At 40.2% G+C, this 23618-nt stretch overlaps 1 protein-coding gene across 1 annotated transcript in view; it reads right to left on the bottom strand.

The window, feature by feature from the left end:
- epha6 (eph receptor A6) overlaps nt 1–23618 on the bottom strand; it is an 80336-nt gene that overhangs the window by 26203 nt on the left and 30515 nt on the right. Inside the window, exons 3-8 of the mRNA XM_049598259.1 lie at nt 21162–21290; nt 19037–19186; nt 18771–18932; nt 18421–18649; nt 4564–4719; nt 3270–3620 (exon numbers count right to left, since the gene is read on the bottom strand). Coding sequence (XP_049454216.1) covers nt 3270–3620; nt 4564–4719; nt 18421–18649; nt 18771–18932; nt 19037–19186; nt 21162–21290 — 1177 coding nt within the window. The remainder of the gene's footprint in view (nt 1–3269; nt 3621–4563; nt 4720–18420; nt 18650–18770; nt 18933–19036; nt 19187–21161; nt 21291–23618) is intronic.

The raw sequence follows: 23618 nt of genomic DNA, 5'->3' as shown, positions 1-23618 counted from the left end.
AACCACTCTCCTAGGTGAAAGTCATTGTTTGTTGGCCTTAACTTTCGTCCTTGTCCTGCCACGTTTCCCCCCTGCTGCTGCAGAGTGCTGTTAAAATATAACGGCAACCAAACACCACTCTCCCAGGTCATTGTTTGTTGGACCCATCCACTACTGCTCCAACCCACCCCACTCTGACTTTTGCAGCCTTAAATTTCATTCTTGTTCCACTGCGTTTCCCCCTGACATCACCAAGGGCTGTTACAATATAATGACAACCAACCAGCTGTGTATCATGCCAAGTTTAAGGACAGCTTTTTTTGTCGATGTCTGACACCACAAGTCACTGCCCAACCACCGGATTTCAATGACTTTGGAGTGAGATCATGTTGGGTAAGCATTATACTTGCTAAGCATTAGCAAAGTAGCATTGTCAAGACTTAATTTTGTTTAAATGTAACAAAACTGAGAAATAGGAATTCAGACCAGTGGACAGTCTCACAAAAAGACTGGTCTGTAGTGTTAGGCCAGCCTTAATATTGCTCTGGCATAAATTTAACCCAAGTTCGACAATCTCACGAGAATACAGACTGACTTCTTTTAAACCTAAAAAGTTAGCCACAACAGAGGCTTGTACTATGAAGCCAGTTCAACACACCCACGGTATCTTTTGTTTATCTGGCTTCACTAACCCTGACACTGGCACTGTGAATAACTGCTATCACAGAGTTAATAAAAAGTGATTAAAAACAGCAGCAAAGATTTCAGTCCTTGATCAGCACTAATGATAGTCAAGGACTGAAACGTCTGCTGCTGTTGTTTAATTACTTTTTATTATTTTTTGCACTTTGAGCACCTTTCTTTTTGTGCGTGGATGTTCTAAATAAATTGTTCTCAGCCTGTGAATCTTTTTTGTGGCTGTACAGCCCTGATGTATTGGTGTGCAGGTATCTCCTCTGCCACCCTTGCTGGATGCTTATTAACACATTTTTCTACAGCATGAAAAACTCTACTACTACACATTGTTATTTTTCTTTACCTGGATTTTAAGAGACTTTGTTCCAAGCGTACACATTAGCTGTATATGTGTGGCTATGGCTCAGAGGTAGAGCCAGTCGTTCACTCTCTAGCCAGCATGTGGAAGTGGGCAGAATACTGAGCCCCAAGTTGCTCTCAATGGCTGTTCCATCAGTGTGTGAGTGCGAGTGAATGGCTATCGAGTAGCAGGTGGCATCTTGTACAGTAGCCTCGACCACCAGTGGTTGAATGGTGGACTGTGACATGTAGTGTTGAAAGTCTTGTGTGGTTGTAAGACTTGAAAAGCACGATACAAGTGCATTGCAGTCTACTTATTGTCTCTAAAAGTGGAAAATATGATCAACCTTTGTGTGATATGTAAATGTTCTTTTCAATCTCCTCAGTTTCATTAGGAGCCAAAAGTATTTTTCAGATTGTCTTCTGCTGAGCTACAAGTGGTAAACCGCAACAATCTCTTTCGATTTAGCACAGATATACCCAATTCTCTATTTTTATATCTCAGACACTGATGAGCGCCTGCCTTGTTCTCATCAGAATTTCATCTCAATACTAACTTGCTGCGCTTGCTGAAGGGAGAGAAAATGTGCACATACAGTACATCTCAGTATAATTTATTAATCCACTCCCTTTCCTTCCTTCATCTCATCCTTCTCCATCAATTATTCCATCAATATTCTTGCCCTTAAAATATCAGGTTCTGTAGTTGAACTCAGGTCTCTTATTTTTCCCCAGTTCAAGTCTAAGACACCGCTGCCTTGAGGACATCTATCTGTAGTTGCCGGATACTGCTAATTAGGACTAGGTTCAAGTCACAATAGCGCTGTCAGCTATTCAGGGGTCAGAGATTGCTTCACCTACTGACACGTTAAGCTGGAGGGAGAGACAGACACAGGGGAAGCACAGGGTGCTCGGGAGAGACAAAGGCAAATCTAGCTGCAAAATAAATAAAACTTCCTGTTGCTGTAGCATCAACATCTCCGTCTGCTCCAGTGCAAACACAGCGTTTGTGAGCTGTGTGAGTCAGGTATTATGTAACTACAGTGTATGCATATGTCAAGCATAATCATCTAAATTTAATCTTTATATATAATTTAGAGCTAAATATGGCTAGGTGAATGTTAACCCACGGCAATCTGTCCAGAAAAAGGAGAACATATGGAGTACGTAAACTGCAGATGTCCTGTAAACTAAAAAGAGCCATTTTTAGGAAGAACTGCAGTTTCTGTCCTAAAGCCACTGTGCAGCAAAGTTATAGACTTTAACTCAAAGCCTCGAGACACAGTTTAATGTATCAAGTACAGTTGATGGTCATACTTGCAGGAATCAATCTGAGCATTTGTTTCCTTACATCCAGTCCACAGATGGCCCACAAAGGTGAATCGTGGACGAACAGACTACAAGAAATGCACATAACAATTTCTGCACATAATATTTTTGCTACAGTAATTTTGGTGAACACCTTTTTAATGCTCATGTAAATTAAGTAGTTAGAGTATTGTTGGGCAGCAATAGTTTTTGGTTGTGCTCTTTCGCAAGTTTGTAAACTTTGTTTTTTATCGCTTTTGCTTGGCTCCCTGCCATCCCACAGGCTGAATGGTCCACTGGGAAAATTCCCACTATTCCAGATGGCCATTTTGCCCGTGCCAGCAGGATTTAAATGATGAATGTGTTGAATATTTTGTAGCTTACCATGTACTATTTCAGCCTTGCAAAATGTTTTTTAAATTGATCTCTGTAATTACAAAATTCCATGGCTGCGACTAACACCTGTTTTTATTATTAATCTCTCACATTTTTTTTTAAGTCATAGGTTAATCCAGAAAATAGTGTTCAAATAAGACTGTGGAGCCCAATGTGAAGTCTCTTATTTGCTTTTTTTTTTTTTTTTTTTGCACGACCAACAGTCCAATACAAGGAATTTTTTAATTACAGCAATGTGAAACAAAGAAAACCGGCAAATCCTCACATTGGAGAAGCTAGAGCCAGCGAATGTTTGGCGCTTGTGCTTAATAAATGACTTTCTCTAGTGATCAATTATCTAAATTGTTTGTGATTAATTGTCTGTCAGTAGATTAATCAATTAATCTGTTTAAGCACTCACAAAATAAGCAATCAATTGTGAATCTTATCCAAGTCAAGAACCCATATCAATAAATCAATCCTGTAATTCCCTTGGTGGTACAGCTGCTTGTCATCAGCGCCATAGTTGGATCTGAAGATAGAAAGTTGCACTGAAGAGCTCTGCAACTCACCGGCTTGGTGTGTTTTGACGGTAACATTCGCCAGCGAGCGTGCAGACATCCCCAGTCCAGAGACCCCATTCGCGGCCTCCACGTGGAAAGTGTAATTGGCGTGCATTGCAAAATCTAGTATTGCCACAGAGGTACCAGTCAGACCAAGTGGCCGTGGGATGAACCGCAGGTCTGGCTCACACGGCTCGCACTGTGTCACACCACTGTCGCCGTCTCTTCCATCACAGCGCTGGCACAGGATGTTGTAAGTGATGTCCTTCCTGCCACCTGTGTCGCTAGGAGGCATCCACTGCAAGAAGAGAGCCGTGTCATTGATCAATGAGACCAGGTTCCTGGGAGCTGACGGAGGCCCTGAGGAGAGAGGAAAGGTATTTAGAGAGAGATTACTTATTGATAACTCTGATTTATTTTTAAACAAATATGCTTGTACAAATAAAGCAACAGGGGTTTGATTATTGTCTGACTGAAGGTTGAGTGGACAAAACACATGATCTGTGATCACTGGTGCCATTTCAGACTCCGGAGACCTCTTGGGAGAGTGACTAACAGTCTACAGTTTACTAAAAATGATGAAATGAGCAGCAATAACATCTTACTTCTGGCATACTTCTGTGCAAGAAAGAAGGTTTGTAAGTACCAGTATTAAGTATAACAGCAAATACACCACTCATCTGACCTTGAGGATGAAGCTGAAGTGGGCCCACGTTGATCAAAATCTGTCAATTTAAGGACCTTTTGCAGCAAGTGAGTCTAATTTGAATCTGTAGTATGCGTGTAGGTTGGTGTGTGGGTGGTTGGCTTTCAACTTATTCTACAGTATTTCATTCCAACAACCTATGTGTCAATTTTCTGGATAGAAAACAGATCAGATTTTTTTTTTTTTTTTTTTGCCCCATTTTTCACAACTGTACAATGTCTGGTTTGGCAAAGTGATCAGAACTGAAGTTGCAAGTGTGACTTTGAATAACCGTGTGCAGGCATGTGGGTGGTAAGCTTTCCGAGCGCCCCAAGTGTTTCATTCCGGCGTGCTACTTGTCAATTTCATGGATGCTACTGTCAAAATTTCCCATATCCATGAATGAGGTACATCATAACAGATGGCTTTTTTTAAAGTTGAGATATAGAGGGAAGAAGTTATGGAGGCATATATCTAAATTTAGCTCAATCATATTGCGGAAAAAAAAAGAGCAGATGGATGGGGGGAAAGATGGCACAGCAGACTAAAATAAATTACAGATATGCAAACAGAAACTAAGAATGTTTCCTTTGCTTGTTTTGTAACTACTCTACTAACTTGTACAAGCCATGGTGGAGGAGTCTTTTATAGCTCTGTAGAAGCCTTTGTCGCAGTGACAGATGGTGGCGGCCTGGTCATGGCTGGAGCTATGTGGAGGACACTTGGAGCATTTAGTGTTCCCAGCATATGCCTTGAAGAAGCCCGGCTTGCATGCTGGAGAAAAAGACAGGGGAAGGAAGAAGCCGGTTACACAAGGCTAATGTTCCTCATGCGATTGCACTTCCATCAGCACACATACTTTTAATTACATTCCCAGCTGCTTCTCTCCTCACCTGTGGTCTGACCTTATTTCTTAAGATACTATGGATCATTGTCACCTTCTTATTAGCTCACTAAGCAACATGCTTATGGTGCTGTCCATTGTCCAGCCTAACAAATGGCACACACCTGTACTGCCTCTTCTCTCCCACAACACACACACATGTTTTGAAATAAACAGATTACAAACAGCTCATAGCGTTTGTGGTGGCAAAGCTCAACAGCAGGCAAGACAAGTGTTGGAAAAGTTACTTGACAGCATTAAGCTAATCAAAAACTCTCAAATAATCAATCAGTTAATGAGCAAGTCACCTATCACATTACTTTTCAAATTACTTGACAGGAGGTACATAAGGCTAACTTTACGTGCTACCATTTTTCCAGTTATTAACATCACTACCTGCACAGTGTCTAAAATCACCAAGGCTACAGTCTCATGTTCAGTTTCTACTGGACTAAAAGCTAAAACTGTGAACTGACCGTCAATGGCTTACGTAGCACAGGTCAATGTACACAACATTCCCAAACAAAAGTCCTGTCCTCACTTGTACATTAGTCATACTCCGAATTAGGATGTATCATTGGTAAGCTAGCTAGCGTTAGCTACGGGAAAACTGCAAGCAACAAAAACAAGTTTGAAGGTAGCTGAATGTAATGTTTCAGTGTTCGTGCTCTTTTGACGTAGAGCAGAGGCCATATTTATAACCATTGCTTACATACAAAAAAGGGATTTAAATATGCATACGCCACTTTCTAAGCATAAATTGCGATTTATAAAGAAAAACTTGATGAGGAAATGTGCCCAAATTTAGGAAAACTCTGACCCATGTGTACACATGTATTGTGGAAATTAGATGTACTGTAAGAGGAATCATTGTACGTATAATGATCTCTCACAGATTTAAATTTACCTCATGTCACATGTTTCTCATACATCCATGTCATAAACATTCAAATGCAGCAGCGTTATTCGTGTTTCTGCCAGTGAGCCATAACTTTTCCATAAGCAGCTTTAAATTGCAAAAGATATGTCACTTTAAATCTCAAATCAAATCCTGCTTAATATTTTATTAGCGCTGTCTCGCCATCACATTCCCCACCACCGGAGCACCGAGAAGAGGGTCAGGGCCGGATTGTGTGCTGCTGACACTCATGGTCAGCTGTGGAGATCACCAAGTGCAGCTGAATGATGCCAGGCTGTGGCAGATGACAGGAATCAGGAGAGTTTGGCTTTTCTTAACCCGATAATAAGCGTGAATATTCAGTCGTTTTCACCTCAACCACATTAATTAGGTTAACTGATGAAATTAATGTTGTCGGTTGTAGAAATCCAAGATAACGTTAAACAGGATTAAATAACTGCAGTACACCGCATCAACAGTTTTCAATAATCTCCTCTAATACCGTGCATATATTACCAAGAATGATTTTAGTTGTCAGATAGTTTTTGTGTGTAAAATGGGTGCAGTGAACATAAGTGTGCTGTCAGGTGCAGAGAGTGCAGTGGAGACACCGCGGTCCTCTGCTTCTCACCTGGCACATCCTCACCACCTGCACATATGGATTGTGTAAATTAGCAAATACATCAGGGTGTAATTATTTTTTTTTGGCATCCATTAAAAAAGAAAGTCAGGTAGTGTCCTGTCCTAAAAGCGGCAGCAACATGTTCCCACTTGCTGCTTATGGACTTTGTTTTGGTGGTTTCTGTTTGTGCTCCTTGTTTCGTGTAATCGATTCATGTTTAATCTACTTCCTGTTTATTTTCTAGATTCTCTCCTCATGTGTTGTCAGAGATATTTGATAAAGGAGATACCCCACCGTAGGCTTATCCAATGTTAAGAAAACGGTTACTCTTCCTGTCTCCTAAGTGGGCGTGGTAAGCTCTCCCTCCAATCAGACCCTGTTCTCCCTCATCCCCGTGGAAAACGAACCCAATATTTATTTTAGTGACTATAGGGCGAAAGAATTGACCACAAATTGTGATCACGTTCATTTTCCTCATTGACGACAATACATTCAGAGCTGCCGCAAGTCTCCTGTGGGGGCGTGGCACTGACGTCACTGAATCAGGAAGTGAGCTGAGTGGGGTATCTCACTTTATCCAATATCTCTGGTGTCATGTCTGGTTTTACTTCCTGTCTTTGTGTTTTACCCCGTTTTCTGTCACACCTGTCTCGTTAGTCCTTCCCTGTTCCTACAGTCTTCCCTTCACACCTGCTCTGTATTAGTCTTGTTTGATCCACCCTAGTGGTCCCAACCACACCCTTGTTAGCCAATCTCCATTTCCCTCCTTTTGCCTGTGTCCTCGTACTCCAGCTGTGTCTCATTCTTGTGATTAGTTTTCTGTGCGTTTCCCTTTGTTCTTTGTCAGTTCGTTTGGTTTGTCATTTGGGTCCTCCTTGAACTGTTACGTGACAAATAGGCTATGTCCTTTCTAACCTCCAGCTCACAAACAAGCATCTCAATTTCTGCGTCAGGAATATTTGTTTCCTTGGTTTTCCTCTCGGTCGTTGCCATGATTTACCGTGAAGAACTATTGATCAGCCAGCTCATGTCTATGCATCAGCATTATTGAGATGCTTTGCTGAACGCACCCAACTCTCAGTAAGAGAGCTAACAAGGCACCCTCCAAAATATGGGAGTAATGTGTAAACACTGTGATAATAATTGAGCTTTTGAATTACACTACTGTTGAAGAAAGACTCGTATGATTCAGAGACACTCTTGCAGCCTTGCAGGACTTTATTGAAGACACAACATACAACTTCACATACCGCAACAATGAGACAGCCCCATACAGCAGTTCACTGAACATTCTTATACTCCTCCTCAGATAAACATCATACCTAACTTTTCCTGTGTATACATCACAGTGTTTCACCATCACAATGTTTGCCAGGTCACTCTGCTCTTAGACTTTTCCCCAGAGTGAGACCATTCAGGGTTGCTCAGTCTTAGTAAACATGTTTTGCTTTTAACTTGACCTTAAGGGTCAAATATTTCTAGGCCTTTTCACCACCACAATACTTCTTTAATTAAGACTTAAAGCTATTAGCAAGTACCAGATATTTTATTGACACAAAACAGGTAATTTAACGTTAATGTCAAGTTAGCAAGACAAGATGGAGGATAGCTGATAATGCTGCTGTCTGAATACCCTGAGTTATGGCGCTAGCAATATATGACAACAACCAGAAGAAACACTAGGTTGGGATAACATTTCCGTCACACCTCAGATGAATGGTAAATTGTCCAAATATCTAGAGATCTTTGGTAATTACAGTGATTTCCATTGTCCTCCTACACTATGCAGCTACAAGCTACCCCGCATTTCTTCCAGAAATGCGGGTTCACCGAAGCACCTGCCCTTCATTGCAGCTGCAGACTGTAGTGGTTGTAGTCGCTTTTAAAAATACTTTGCTTGCATGTCGACAGTTTCCTGGGCAGTTACCACATGGCGGTGTGCAATCAGCTCTGTACAGCTAAAACAAAATGGTGTAACAGCAGAATATATGGAATATCATCTTACAGTGCACACAAATACATATGTTTAAGGCTTTTGAGTTTTTAGGAGTTTCAATGGGGAAATTATAGGGGTAAAGGATACTGTAGAATTAAGCGATGGAAAATACTCTCGAGTCCATTTGTTTTAATCAGCAGGTTTAATAAAGTCCCCATTCCCAAATTCCCCTGAATACACACAGAGGAAAGTTTTTATTTCTCATCAGGCGGGTTAAAGAAACAGGCCTACATATTAACATACAAATAATGTATTATGAAAATGCAATTATAGCCTGCTTTCAGTCTAAAACCTCCATCCACTTACCTGGTCCGTTTTGCTGACCTAAGTATTCTTCAGTTTTCCATCCTCACCGTAGTTCACTTTCCCACCTCATTACTTCCTCCAGGTCTCTCCTATTTTACCTTTCCATTTCCTTCTCCCCCCCCATCAATTCAACCAACTCTCCTTTCCTTATCTCTCCAATATTTCTCTAACTGTTTTGCTCTGCCACAGTTCTCACCTTTTCTTGTTTTTTTTTTCCCATCTTCCAATATTTTTCCTTTTCCCATCTCTCCACATGCTGCTTTTTTCCCTTAAGGCTTATCAGAAGAATGCAAAACCATTGCAGATTGCCTCCTTCTTCCCAGACTTATCTCAGCGGAGAAAAATAAAGCGCTATTAGTGTGATTATATCATATTCTGGGAAATCTGGGGATAACTTTAACTTAAGTGCTTTCTATGAGAATAGATGTGCGTGGGTGGGGTAATAATTTTCAAAATTATCAAATAAATATGCCAGCTATATGACGGAGAATGATAGAGGAAAAAAGTAACTCATTTGGGGAATTCAATCAAGACTTTACTTCATGCCAGACAGCCAGCAGGATTTTATAATTTTAGTATTTTGATATTTTTCCCGAAATTACTACAAGTAGGGAGCCTCATTTATTTATTTTTTCCTCACATCATCAGTGACAAACCATGTTACATAATTCTGTTATTGTCTGAGGCATTATTACCTCCACTGAGGAAACATTACCACTATAATCATTCTGTTGATATCAGCCCTTTTTATTATAGAGTGATAAGTTTCATACTGTGCTACATGAATGATGTCCAGCTGCTACCCGTACAGTATCTGCTACTGTGCCCAGGACTCCTCGTAAAAAAATTATTGTCACTGAGTGGGTTATCATTGGTGAAAAAAGTAAATTGAATTAAATTGCTTGTAATATTCATGCAGTAATGAAGATCCAATAAATTCAGTAGATGTAGAAACACTAAATCCCTCAGATTATAATGCGGACCAAGTGATGCAGTGTCTCTAGTATCTAAATATTTGTCAGCTTGGGAGACCGGTGGGAGAGTACTGGTTGAGTGAGGATAAGACTTTCCACCTCGGGCTAGATTGTTGTTACGTGAGGCTACCCGAGGCTAGAAACTTGTTAAAGTATTTCCAGTCGCACCATCAGCAGTTCAGTTGCTCGTTCAGCTGATAATACAGGCCTTTGTGTGGAGACCCTGCAGAAGTCTGTCACACCAGCCTGGAAAATTATTTTGAGAAAAGACAAATAGGACTGTTTTGAATACGTCTCCCCTTGTTCCCCTCCCACTGAGATTGATCTGGCCGAGCTTTGACCTTCAACATTTTTCATCTATAATAAATCCAATATGAGCGAGTGGAATAAAACTCATCTCTTGTTCCCAGCTAAACTAAAATTATATCATGATATCCCTGTAAGTATAACTATACGCTTTAAAATTCTCATTTCTGATTGGCTTTCAGGTCTCCATAAATTATATATAAAGGCACCTCAAGCTAAAAATACCAATAACTTAAAAATTGCCAACCTCTTTTTGTCTTTGTTTGATAGAAAGATGTTTGAAAGTACATCTTTAAGTAAAACTTTTGCCAATTTTTCCAGTATGTGCAGGTAAAAATCACCAGTTCTGGCTTCACCTGACCAGATTTAGTGCTACAACTAACAATTATTTCTGATGCGGATTAATCTGTGCATAATTATTTTTGATTAGTTCTTTAGTTTATGAATTTTAAGTTACCAGTGTTGAATGCTATTCAAATTTGCTTTCTACATAGCTATGTATTCTTCTCCATTGTATTTTACACAGCTTTATTTCCTTAGAATGCAGTGGTCAAAGGTGAGTAAAGTGCATTTCTTTAAATAGCAATGGTCAGCGTTTTTAAATGAGGGAGCAAATGAGAGATGACATGCACAGCAGACCGAAAAAATGAAATATGCAAGTAACTGAAGGGAAAGATACAAGGAAAAACAATCTGCATAAACAGGTGGACATAATTGAGTATTAAGATATGTAAAAGGGATGAGACGAAAGATTGACACTCAGACAGAAATCCGCGCCAAAATTACCGTCGCTGCTAAGCTCCTAATGAGAAGAGTAATTTGTCACCCAGCTTCCAATTTTTGAGGCACCTCAGTCACTTGGATATTACTTTCCTCCTACACTGAGCTCCTGCCAAAGGCAACAAACACACAGATTCATTTGAATTTCCAGCTGCTCCCTGCTCTCTGGTATTCGCTGGGAAGAGCACCACCAAAAAGCAATTACAATACTCATACCACTATTTCTATCAAAAAGTTTGAAAACATCCCCCCACACACATGTGCACACACAGGCACATAATGAGATCCAATTTGTACACTATCAGTTGTTTGGCTTTTTGTCATGGAACGCATTCTTATTCATGAAAAGGACAATATTGGCACCAAATCCCATTCAGAGCAAATCCTGCTGTACACACAAAACACACAACAGTGACGCAGACACAGTACGTTTCACCAGTTAATAGCTTCAGGGCTGAAACAGACATTCTTTTCTCATTTTCAATCACTCTGCAGATTATTTTGTTGATTATTCAATTAATCATTTGGTCTGTTAAGTGTCAGAAAACAGTGAAAAATGTCAGGAGATGTTTTCAGATGTCTTGTTTTATTTGTCAAATAGTTCAAAAACCAAAGACATTCAATTCACTATCATATATGATGAAGGAATCCCTACCTTTGAGAGGCAGGAAACAATAAATGTTTGGCATTTTTGCTTTAAAAATAACTGAAATGACTAATAGAATTATTTAAAAAACTAATTTTGGTTATTATTTTCCACAAATAGTTGCAGCTTTAAATAGCTTGGGAGTCTTTAATTGATGACACCGGCGTGCTACTGGTCTTGATGATATACTGTGAATGGTGTGGAGCCATAGCTTCTCTTTGACTCTTAAATCCTATTTAGCTGTGAGTGTTACATAACAAGTAACACTCTTTTTTGTTTCCACTGTGAAAAGTTGTGGATGGTACCAATTATGTCGTTCCATACCGTTCCCATTTTTGGTGCCCCCTCTGTTGGGGTGCCTAGCACAGAGATCTGGTACTAAAAGGTGGAGCTGTGAACACTGCAGTCCGTTGATTGGTCAATACTGGTTTGAGGCTCATGTAACCACTGTTCATACCGTAGAGGGTTTCATTAGAACTCTAACTATAGAATGAAAGGATGTTTTTCTGCCTTTAGGGAAAAAAAATAATTCACTGGGCCAACTGCCAGCAAGTTTTAAGGCGAACGTTAACTTGTGATGTTACTCAGAGTTCACAAGCAGATTCGAAATTTTAGTAATGAGTGGCTCTTCAAGTGTTTATATATATTAATGTCGACCAGGTTATGTTAACTGAATATATCCCAGTCCTCACATGGAGAAAAAAAAAGCATTGTGGAGCCTTGTTCCTGTGGGCTACGGCAACACCAAACCCCCGAGCTTGCCTTAGATGGACTAAATACACAAACCCACTATTTTTAAATATCTCATTGTGGCCTGTGTCATTTTGTTGTGAAAATGTCTGCGTGCAGCCTCTTTCTGTGGACAATAAACAACCCTCTGTGTCACCGGTAATGAGGAAATACAAGGAGTGCTGGACGGAGAGTGACAACAACCCTGCCCACATTCAAGAGTACTGTTTGCAGGCGAAACGCTACTGTAGGGTCTAGGTACTATGTCTGAAGGGTTACTTTTGGTTCCAAAGGTACCATACCGAAAGTGTTTGGCCACTTGAGGGCGGCACAACAAGCTATGAAGGCAAGATTGTTACATTATTACTTTATATGCACCAGATATGGAGCTACATTTATTTGGAGTTGAGCTTGTGTCCAAAATTCACTCCCTCCACCAACTACTAAGGGAAGTAATTGGCTCTTTAGCTGCTAAACTCTTTGCCTGTGTGCCGTTTGGTGCTCGGCAGGTTACGAAAAGTGCATTTTGAAGAGTGTTTTCCCATGAAAAAGGCTGCCTGCCTGCTGTAAACATTGCTGATAAGAGCAGTAAGTGAATCAAAACAGTAAAGATGCGGCCGGAAAAGCAAAACAATGAGCTGGAAGATGCTGCACAGCTCCGCAGAGCTGAGGGAAACTGCCGTCTGGTGATAATTAACTACGGGTTCAACAGGTGATCCCTTTTAAATTACTCACTGTAATTTGATCCTTAAAAAAAGACACTTTTTTAAAAGCATCTTGCAATGATTAAACTTTGCCTTCAGGTTATTGCTTATGAACGATTGAGAGTGGAGTGTCAACAGATAACCTACGAGGGGCTCGGTCAAAGGAAGTTCATCACCTGCACATTTGCAGGAAAGTAATGACGTGCCAACTAAGAGATTTTGAGTTGTTTGGGTGTGTTGTGTTGGAAGTTTTCTCTTGGCTTTACGTTGTCAGAAACAGATGGAGCCAGAGACTATGTTTACTCTGGACTCTCAGCTTTGATATGCAGATGGGAAGTTCACAGAGAATGAGTGATGCTCTAGTCTGGCTGAGCTGCGTTAGAGGCCGGAGTAAACACAGTCCTTAATGGACAGAAGAGGGGCACAGTGGCTCAGATACAACTAAGAGAACGTATTGATTTCCTCATTTCCTATTCCACTTTACCTGAATTCAAGGTCACAAGTTTGTACTTTTCCTGCCTGATCAATCTTGTGTCTCGAGACAGCAGGGGTCATCAGTGAGCAGGCTAAGTATTGTCGATTTCTGGAGAACTCTGACATGGATGGGTCATGGGGAAAAAAGAGAAAAGGGAAAACACTAATGGACTTTTTGTGCGATTCTGAAAATCTCTGTTAACTTGCTTCCTCACTATTTGTTTTTACAGTAAGAAGAGAAACCGGGCTGCGTAGGTATCGACTCTGTGAAAAGTACAGGAGGTGTTAGCTGCAAACATTATCACTGAAAAGGTTTTGTTGAGACTAGAATATTTGAATATAGAAGATTTTTCTGCTATTGTATATAATCACTTAGCCAACTGGTGTTTGGTCTTGTCTGCATATTTATTCTGATTCAAATGAAATTCAAAAGGACTTCTCTATTAGCTTCCCCCACAATTCAGTGTCTCCTTTTGAATATGATGGTGTGACGAAAGGATGTGGAACAAATAGCATTAGCACTATGATGTTGCCTTATCTAGGTCATGATATAACCAGCCTATCTCTGAGTAATCCTCTTGTGGCTGACACTGAATGAAAGGAATAGAATAATAAAGCACTCGATTGAGATGTCAAAACAGTCTGGCAGAATGCTATTGGGGTGGAAAGCAGGGTTTGATAAGCGCTGATGCCTTTGTTTAGGCAGCTGGGAGGGAAAGATGGACGTGTTAGCGCAGAGCTCTGCTTATATTTGGGAGCGTTGGGGTTTTCCCTATTCTCTCTCTCTTGCTCGCTCTCGCGCACGCTCTCTCTCCCTCTTTTGCTCTTTCCCCATGCTGCCTCTCAGACAGCTTTGATCACAGTACCCTTTGAAGCAGTGTTCCAAAATGAAAACGAGGAGAAAGCAGAAGTCACCGCAAGTTCATGCCTAAACTTCCTGCAACTACTTGCAAAGTGCACATCTTCAGCACAGCACAAGCTCTGCGAGACCTATGGAAATTATTGATGAGGAAAAAAAGAATTGGCCGTAATTCATTAAAGCCCATAAATCATTAATTGCAAGGCCATAATGTGTTGTTAGCATTGATCACCTCTGCTAACCTAAAGTTAATGAGTTCAAAGATGCCGTTTGAGAATCGCACAGCAGCTCAAACTCAATAGATGGTCCCTGACATTTCTGAACCCGACTATAACTCCTGCACAGCAAAACAAAAGAGCATAGCAATATCTCCGGATTCTTTTACCCAGGATGCTACAACAGTATTTCAGAGAAGGCTGAGTCTTAAAGGAACAGCCATTTTGGGAAATATACTTGTTTTCTTTCTGACACAGTGAGATGATAAGTTCATGTCTGTTCATCCAGTGCAGAGATAACTCTGGGAAATGTGTAGCAGACACAGAAACTTGACACAAGGGGAAACTGCCAGACTAGCTCTGTCAAAAGTGGAAATATACTGTAGGCCTCAATTTTCAAGTTTTATTTACAGGGCATGTTGGATTTTGCTAACATTGCACATGCAGTAAAATATCAATTATCATCACATTGACTACATTTTCTAGTAGTACCTGGTCACAGCTATCACATAGGTACCTGTGTACAGCTCTGTATCACAACCCTTGTCAGCACTCTTATTGATTAACCTTAACGCTAGTGTGGCACTTTGCTGTGCTTCATTGTGTTAGTTTTAAACTCTGTATTAAAATATTGTGGTTGATTACATTTTTCTGTGATTGTAATTAATAATAAACTAAACAATAGATGCATTTAGCTGTGCACGCTAAGGCTAATGTTAGTGCTGAGATTATAGGGATGTGTTTCCACAGCGATTTTGCAGCCATTAAGTTACCAGTGTTTAACTAATTTTCTAATTTTAGCATCATGTATACACATGCTAGGGCTAACTTTTATGTTCAGTAATTAAGAAAGTAGTAGTGACAGTTTATTATTTTTTAGAGACAACAGATTTATATTGTATTGTATTATATTATACTATATTATATTGTATTGTATTGTATCGTATTGTATAATTTTATATTATTTTATTTTGTATTGTATTGAATAATCTTATATTATTTTATATTGTATTGTATAATTTTATGTTATTTCATATGATCTTATTTTTTATTATCTATCTTTATAGTCCTTTATTTTTCCTAATTTAATTTTATTCTTCTTTTTCTTAACTTCTTGGGATTTCCAGAAACTATTACACAGTATGTCTTATAGATGCACTGATTCTTCTCTCTATATATTTCTACTGTTCCTGATACTAGTGGTTTCTTTCCACAAAATTTAATATCTGTATAACTTGGTGGAATTCTCATGTAGTTTTCACGTAATGTACCCTGAGGTCAGGGGTTGCTGTGGCACAGCTTGCCATGCTTGAACGATAGCTGATAGCGGAAACACTGAATCTTACAACCACACTGATAAACTGAATTAATAATGTCAGTATTAGTGCTGATGTATCAGATCATGCAGTATGTGGGCTATATTCACATATATTATTATTAATGTGCAGCTTTAATGCTTGGAATTATATTGCAGTTCTCTTGCTGCTGACAATAAAGCCATAATGAACTTTGTGCAATAACCATTGTGTACTACACTTACTATTTATCATATATTTTGAAAAATATAGATATGCATGTGTGTAATAACGGATAAAGGAAAGGAAGGAATAAAGTGTGATTTTGTGCTGTCTGACAGAAGCTGTTCACTACTGTTTCATTGAAAATTATCCAGCTATTATTCAAGGTTTAATAGCAAGTCCAAAACTAGAGTTGCAATAATACCTGCAGTCTAACAGATACCAAACACCAAGAGAACTAGAGTGTTTTTTTTTTTTTTTTTTTGAGAACCCTGAAACATCCTCAAATCTTCCTGAGCTCAGTTCTGCCAACTGGAGTTGGGCAGCAGGATGATATACTGTGTACTGTGAGCCGATACACTGTACATCTGTCAACTGTCAGAGATATTGCCATAGCGTTTATACTGAGGTCGGAAGCTGTCCTTTTTAATATCTCTGGCTGTATTAGACCATTGTGAGCAGTGTAACGAATCAATAACAGGAGTGGTTTATGGCAATATTATATTTCTACACTTTCTTTCATGAATGTGACAAAACACCGGATTTTTCAGTTGTGTAATTTGCTGAATTAGCTGAAAACAGACATTCCTGCCTGGTTATTTAATGCATGAGCTGCTTCTAAATAGATTTTAGGTAAATATTATATCAAAATATATGTCAGTGTTGCAGTAGAAAATTGCATTAGATTCCTACTGTCAACTCAGTAATGTGGATATAATGACTAAGTGGGTAAAGGCAAATAATAGAACAGCTAGAACAGTCTGGTACGTTCAGAGAATTGCATCACTTTAAAGTAACGCAGCCTTTAAAACCAGGAACAGACAACATTTACGACATTAAAATATCCATAATCTTAGACAATATCTTGTCTCATATTGATACAGTATCAATATATATTGCCCAGCCCTACCTCAGAAGTCTGACACCTTAGTTTTGTTAGTTCGACTGAGTACGACTGAATAAACAGACAAACCGCATTGTTCTCCAAATGCCAAGTGGGTTACTGCTACATGAGTTACTGACCCATTCATCGCAGCGGCTGCCAAGATCCTCTAGACACTGTTGCAACTACAGTACAAACGGGAGAAGCAACTACTGTCAGCCAAAGAGGAGGAACGGGGAGGATATAGATGTAGGACATATACGAGGGACACCATGAGAGTGCTGCTCCTAAGCTGCCGTCTCATCAGTAATCTCTCCTGACAGGCTTCTGTGTTGTTTAACTACATCTTTGAGATGATTGAGAGCAAGAGAGAGAAAGGATAAATAAGAAGCAGATAAAAGAGAAGAAGATAAAAAGAAAAAATTACACCCGAGGAGCAAATAAAGGAGATATTACAGCCTGTCCTACATATCAGCTGTGCTAATGACTGTTGGAGTTCTCTCTGTAATAACCTGAGTAACCACATCACCACAGGGGCACTACATGAATTTTACCCCAACCAGCTGAGACTTCTGTAAGTCTGCAAAACGTAGCGAGTAACACGAGGTGCACTCCAATTGTAATCATGCAGTGTGGCTCCATTTAGCACCTGCCTTAATTACAACAGTAAGTCTAAGCTGCGTAAATGAAACAGAGGGTTGGGGGAGTTTTTAAAAAAGACTAGGTGCGGGCTAAATTAGCTGTGAAACTAACAAATGAAGGCAATTAGCCAGCTAGCCCCCAGTCTGTCTGCACAGTCAAATTGAGAAACCAGGCCAAAGACTATCTGGAACAACTCGACAGTTTCTTAAACTTTTTTTCATAATCTGTTTTGCTGACAATGGAGCACATTTGGGTAATGCTGATACGACTAATTAGTGAGGAGGCATCCCAAAAAAAAAAGGCTTTTATAGAGGCTTTGTGGTATTTATCAAAGTTCTTAGGTTTCAGAGTGTTTATGCAAAGGTTATGGGGGAAAGTGTATGCAGTCATCTACCAAAACATGGCCTTTATCAAGGCAGCAGACGTATAAACAGCAGAGAATCCAAAAACAGCTTAATATTACAAGAAATTACTTTCCTATTTGAACCAAATAATTGATAGAGTCCAGAGAGTTCTCGTGAGAGCCAAAGTAATGATTTTGAAATGTCAGGAAGTCCTTGGTGACATACACTAATCTTTTCATACTCACATTGTTTAGGATGTCATAGCAGAAAAGGATGGCGATGAGAGTATGCAAGCGTGAGAATTAAAAGGGGAAGAATGAAAAGAGAGCAAATAAAAGGGACACGGAGGAGAAAGAGGGGGGCGTAAGTGAAGCGTAAACAAAGTGGACAAGAGAGGAGAGAAGATGATGAGGGGGAGGTGGAGCTGTTAAGAGATGAAGAGAGATGTGGATGGAGAGGATCAGACAAGGCTGCGGGATCTTAGAAGGAGAGGAGGGAATAGCAGTTCTGTAAACTCAAACTCCTGAAGATGACTGGTGAGGCCCTTGAGATCTGTTAATGTAATGCAATGCCTTCTCTTCCCACTCCCCATTTCTCTCTCTGTGTGTTTGATTCCTTCTCCGTATCTGCAGCTTCAGTGCACTGTTGGTTAGATTCCTGCTCTAAAATTAGTGCAAACACAAACACACTTTCTTACCCCGGCAGTAACCATCCATCTCCTCGTGGCCGATACTACAGACGCAGCGGCCCAGTGGTACCAGCCAGTCTCCATCAGCACCACAGTACAGTTTGGGCGTGTCCCTTTCCTCTGCATTCTCCACACATGCACCCCTTACTTCCACCAGAGAGGATGAGTCCATGTGTGGCACCGTGTCAGGAAATGCTGCCAGGTTCCGTAAAGTCGACGGGCAGCGTTTATAGAAAACCTTATGTGAAAAGGAAAAACAGGATGTTGAAGCACTGCCAGTCTTTTAAAAAGAAATAGAATTGACAGGTTCATGGCTGTAGTTCATGCAAACATAAGCTGCACCACCTCTGTTCACTGACCTTCACAGACACAAGCGCAATACAAGCTCCCACATCTTGGAAGGCCAAGTAGAAGCCCTTCTGTGTCACCGGCCCCACCTCCCTGACCTCAGTGTTGAGACGAAGAACACGATCTCCGAGATCTGTCTGTGTAAAACTCTCATCCGCCGCTATGGTGTCCACCTTTAAAGCCAACAAAAAAAAACCAACATATAAGCACAGTTCATCACTACTGAATGATACCAATGGCACAACAGTCTTTTCATGATACAGCTCAGATAGCCAACCTTAGCATAGTCAGTAGGTCGAAACCGCGTCCCTGCAGGAAGCGGATCTTCTGTCTGCAGGTAAAAGAGGTTGAAGGTTTCCTTACAGGTGCCAGAAACCCAAGGAATGGAGTTGCAGTCTCTCAGTGTGAAGCGCAGCTCCACATATACCTGAGGTAAGATACAGATAGAAAAACTGATTGATCACAAGCTCATAAGACTTTACAAATACAGGCTTTTTCAGTTAGCTCTTCAGGTTTAGATATTACAGACCTTTTTACATTTTAGAAACATTATGATGTTCGTAAGCATGTGCAAGGAGGATGGCAACGGAAGTATGATGAAGTGTATTAACTTGTCAAAATATGCAAGGGCATTAACCACCAAAAATCATGACATACGGACTTTGACAAATGGTGATCAACTTCCAGATCCGTGTACCATTAGTGAACGGTTAGCTCAACATTCAGTTGTTTACAGATGCTTATGACAACGTTATCTGTGGTCATGTAATGAATGTCAGACACCATGACTCAGAGACTTTTGTGTCTTTAAATCAGGAATCATCCCTAGCCCAGAGACAAGGACACAAGACCACCACATATGAGGCTCACTTTATAATCAACAAACCTGAAAACTATGTCTTAATAGAGAATTGCACCTGCATGGCACAGTGTTTTTTGTATTGTTGGCCTTCTAGCTAGTTCAGTACTCGATGATACAGCTGTAATGGTTACAGCTGACAGCTGAGCTGCCATGAATTCTGCTTCTGTTTTACTGTACCTAGAGAATTTTTGATCGTGTCCTCAGGCCAGTGGTAGTCGACATGTTTAACAGCTTGCAGCCACAGACGCCGCCGGTATTTGAGTTTAACGAGTAACCGTGCTAACAGGTGACCTTTAGCCTAATGTGTCACTCTGTAAATGCATAGATAATAAACAAAGATGAGTATGTATTTAGAATTGATTAAAGTAATATTGGCGGCACGGTGGTACATTGGTTAGCATTGTTGCCTCACGGCAAGGGGGGTCCTGTGGTAGGAGAGCCCTTTTGTGTGTGGGTTTTCTTTGGGTACTCCAGCTTCCTCCCACAGTCCAAAGATATGCAGGTTAATTGGTGACTCTAAATTGGCTTCCAGGTGTGAATGTGAGCATGAATGGTCTGGTCTCTATGTGTCAGCTTTGTGACAGTCTGGCCACCTATCCAGGGTGTACCCTGCCTCTCGCCCAATGTCAGCTGGGATAGGCTCCAGCACCCTGCGACCCCTAACATGATAAGCGGTTACAGTTAATGAATGAATGATAAAGTAAAATTGGGGGCTTTTACAACGACACTTACATGTTTTGTTCGAGTTTTCAACACCTGCTGTCAAGACAAGCAATGTTGACATTTTCGGCTGAGTCACAAGTTAGCACAGACACTTGTTAAAATGAAACCTGTTGCTCTGAAACAGTTGTGATCATGTTGGAACATTGATACTGACACCCAGTTTTAATTCAATGTTTAAAGCTTTCTAACTCATCTAGATGGCTAGGACAAAATGCCACTGCTGTTACAAACATGGGCATGCTTATCTTTAATGATGTCAGCTGTAAAAGGGTCTATAACCAACCAAAAACAACAACGATGAAACAATGACGCAATGAAACAATACAACTTAATAAAAAAAGGTAAAAAATACAGTATAAAATTACAAGCAAGCAATAGCAAAAATATAAAGGTTTCTGCTTTTTTTGAAATGCAGTCGTTTGAAAATCTGATATAGTGGCAGACTTAAAGGGTTTTTAGTAGTTTGTAATCCAGCTCTATTTCAGACATAACGAGCAGCACTCCACTCAGTGTGTAAAGAAACAATCCTTCATCATCTTTGATTTTTATTATGAGTTGTTCTGTACTGACTTGAAAATCAGCAGCTCTCTATCACAGTTAAGTCACGTTTTTTATTGTGTTAAAGTACTTCTGCCTGCCTCTTTTTTTCTTCCCTGCTGTGTTATGTAAGAGTGCGTTCCCTCCAGTTATAGGTCGATACTTTCCCATCTCTGAGACGATGTCATAACCAGGCCCTGCTTCAAGACTACTTCATTTGATTCAAATATCTGGCAAAGTACATAATGTGTTTGAAGGTGCGTTGTGATGTGGTCCAGACCCTCTGTGCAGCCTGCCGCTGGATCCATCCAGACCGTAGCCAGTTGTTCTGGTTTGGCTCCATTACATGGCAAACCTGGAAGGTGTGAATAGGTCTATTCTGTTCATCCATCTCTGTGATCGCGTCCCACTGTAGATAGAAATATAGAAAGCAAATATAAGTGCGTAAGTAACAAGCAGCGTAGTTAGTCAATTTTTTGCCTACAATCTGAAAAAAATTGTCTTTGGGTTGACGGTTGAGTTTGCTAGTAAATTTGCTGAATACACTCTGTCAGGCATCTATGTAAAAAAAAGGGCTGTCCTACCAGCATGACTAGATGCCATTATCATACGTATCAATTGGATGAACTGACCCTTTAATACGGCGGTAATTTGTGTGTTGGTGTGAGCGACTAGAGCTGGCTGATATGCTATTCTGTATCTATTATATTTGTGTGTACTGGGCTGCAGATTAGTGTAGAAAAAATGGAGACTACTGTATGTTTGGAGATAACAGTACATGCATGATCTGGTTTCAGAGCTGCTCCATGTAATGTTCAACCTGTGCACCTCCTATTGCATGTAGTGAAACTTAATTTCTATAGAAACATGACGTTTGAGAGACACCGAGTTAGTTTCACCAATGTTTTCAAGCTGTTGCATCAGCCAGACTCTCTCATTTGTCTGCTCCGCTTTAACGGTGTGATGATCAGAGCTTCAAAAGCCCTAACGTGTATTGACAGAACTTCTTTCTCACAACTCCTCTGGCAACAAATGGGCAGCTGAGATTGTGTCAGATGCACAGCTGGACATAATTATATCTCGAGAGCATGAGATACATGGGCGAGCTCGTGGGCGCTTTTTATTTGTTTAACGTGCCATCGTATCCATCTGTTTTATTGGGGACTAATGGAGAATTGATTTCCTGGATGTTGCGTTCTATTAGAATTCATTAATATTTATATAGCAGTAATGCTTTTTCACACCAGCTCACTACTTACACTCTGATCAGGTCAGCTGCAGTGACCACTTTATAGTTTACAGTCATGTCATGGATTCTCTGAAGGATGCAGCCCACAGAGGGGGGTTCTTGCTCCTGCTCCTCAGAGAGATCAAACCTAATGGTGCATCTGTGTCTCTCTCAAGCCCCAAATTCCCATGGTCAAATGCATCACTAAGTTGCAGAAGAAGTTACATTCAACAGTGCAGTGTGATAAAATTCCATAATGCAAACAAGAACTAACAGCAGAATTTATACCTGCCCTCCATCATTTACAGCAGTGCCGTTTTTCATCTGATGTTTTTATCCCATGAATGAGACAAATGAAAGAGAGAAACGCCTGAGACTAAATTACAGATGAATACAATGCAGTTATGTGACCTTTACGTTGACAAGGATCACTCAAACGCTCCATTAAACATGTGATGCACAGTGGAATTATAGGATCCTGAGGGTTATAAAAACTCCATGTGCTGTGTCCTCCTAATGTGAGTGAAAAAGGCTGCATATCTCGGCCATGACTGGAGCAACCAATCCATCATTGATTATAACAATCAATGATGGATGAAGTACCTGAAAGCCACACTTGAATAGAAGTACACATATCTTAAGAGCCAATGACTTTGGTAGAAGTTAAAGTCACCTATGAGAATATTACTTAAGTAAAAGTCTAAAAGCAATGGTTTCCAATTGGTTCACTGTACTTAAGTATCAAAAGTATGTTCATTATATTAAATGCTATTAAGAACTGAAAGTAAAAGTATAACTATACAGTCAGCATTTGAGGATTGTGAAGTTTATTTCATCTTAACATGTACACCACCTTAAAATGGAGCATACATTACACTTGAAGAAAAACTAAGTGTTCTTCATACCTTAAAGGACTTAAAGAAACCCCTTGACTATCACAGGCTGACACTGCAGTGGAGCAGTCACTGAGCAGTTACCTGTCACAGATCTATATCCTTGGATCATTACTCACACTCCCTGCTGTGGGATGCCATTTTCTGCTTTAATCGTGTAGTCGCTAACAGGGAGCATCTAATCTGACATGCAGCCTGGATTTAACTGGAAATCTAAACTTAACTAAGTGCACTTGTTTGCACTTCCTCTATGTGATTAACCTATGATCTAACTTGCAAGCTAGAGCCACTGATTTGCCAAAGCGTCTTATTTGATGTTGTAGTAAAACTTGTAGAAAAGACTCCTGCACACTGTCTAACTTGCAAAAATAATGATTTAATGCTGCAACGATGCTGCACTGCTGTCTGTAAGTTTTATTCTTCTCATCCCTCTCCTATGCGCCTGTTTGGAAATAGATGTGCTAAGTATCTTACTACGAAAACTCTGTCTGTGGGTGTGTCTTTGTGTGAGTGTGTCTGTGTGTCTTTTCCACGTTTTTCTCCTCACTGACTTGGTCAATCCATATGAAATTTGGCACAGTGGTAGAGGGTCATGGGAGGATGCGAATGAAGCAAT

Source organism: Epinephelus fuscoguttatus, linkage group LG2 (assembly GCF_011397635.1).
Source record: "Epinephelus fuscoguttatus linkage group LG2, E.fuscoguttatus.final_Chr_v1".
NCBI classification, from domain to species: Eukaryota; Metazoa; Chordata; class Actinopteri; order Perciformes; family Serranidae; genus Epinephelus; species Epinephelus fuscoguttatus.
Note: the sequence above shows the minus strand (reverse complement) of the source record. Positions and strands in the feature narration are given on the sequence as shown.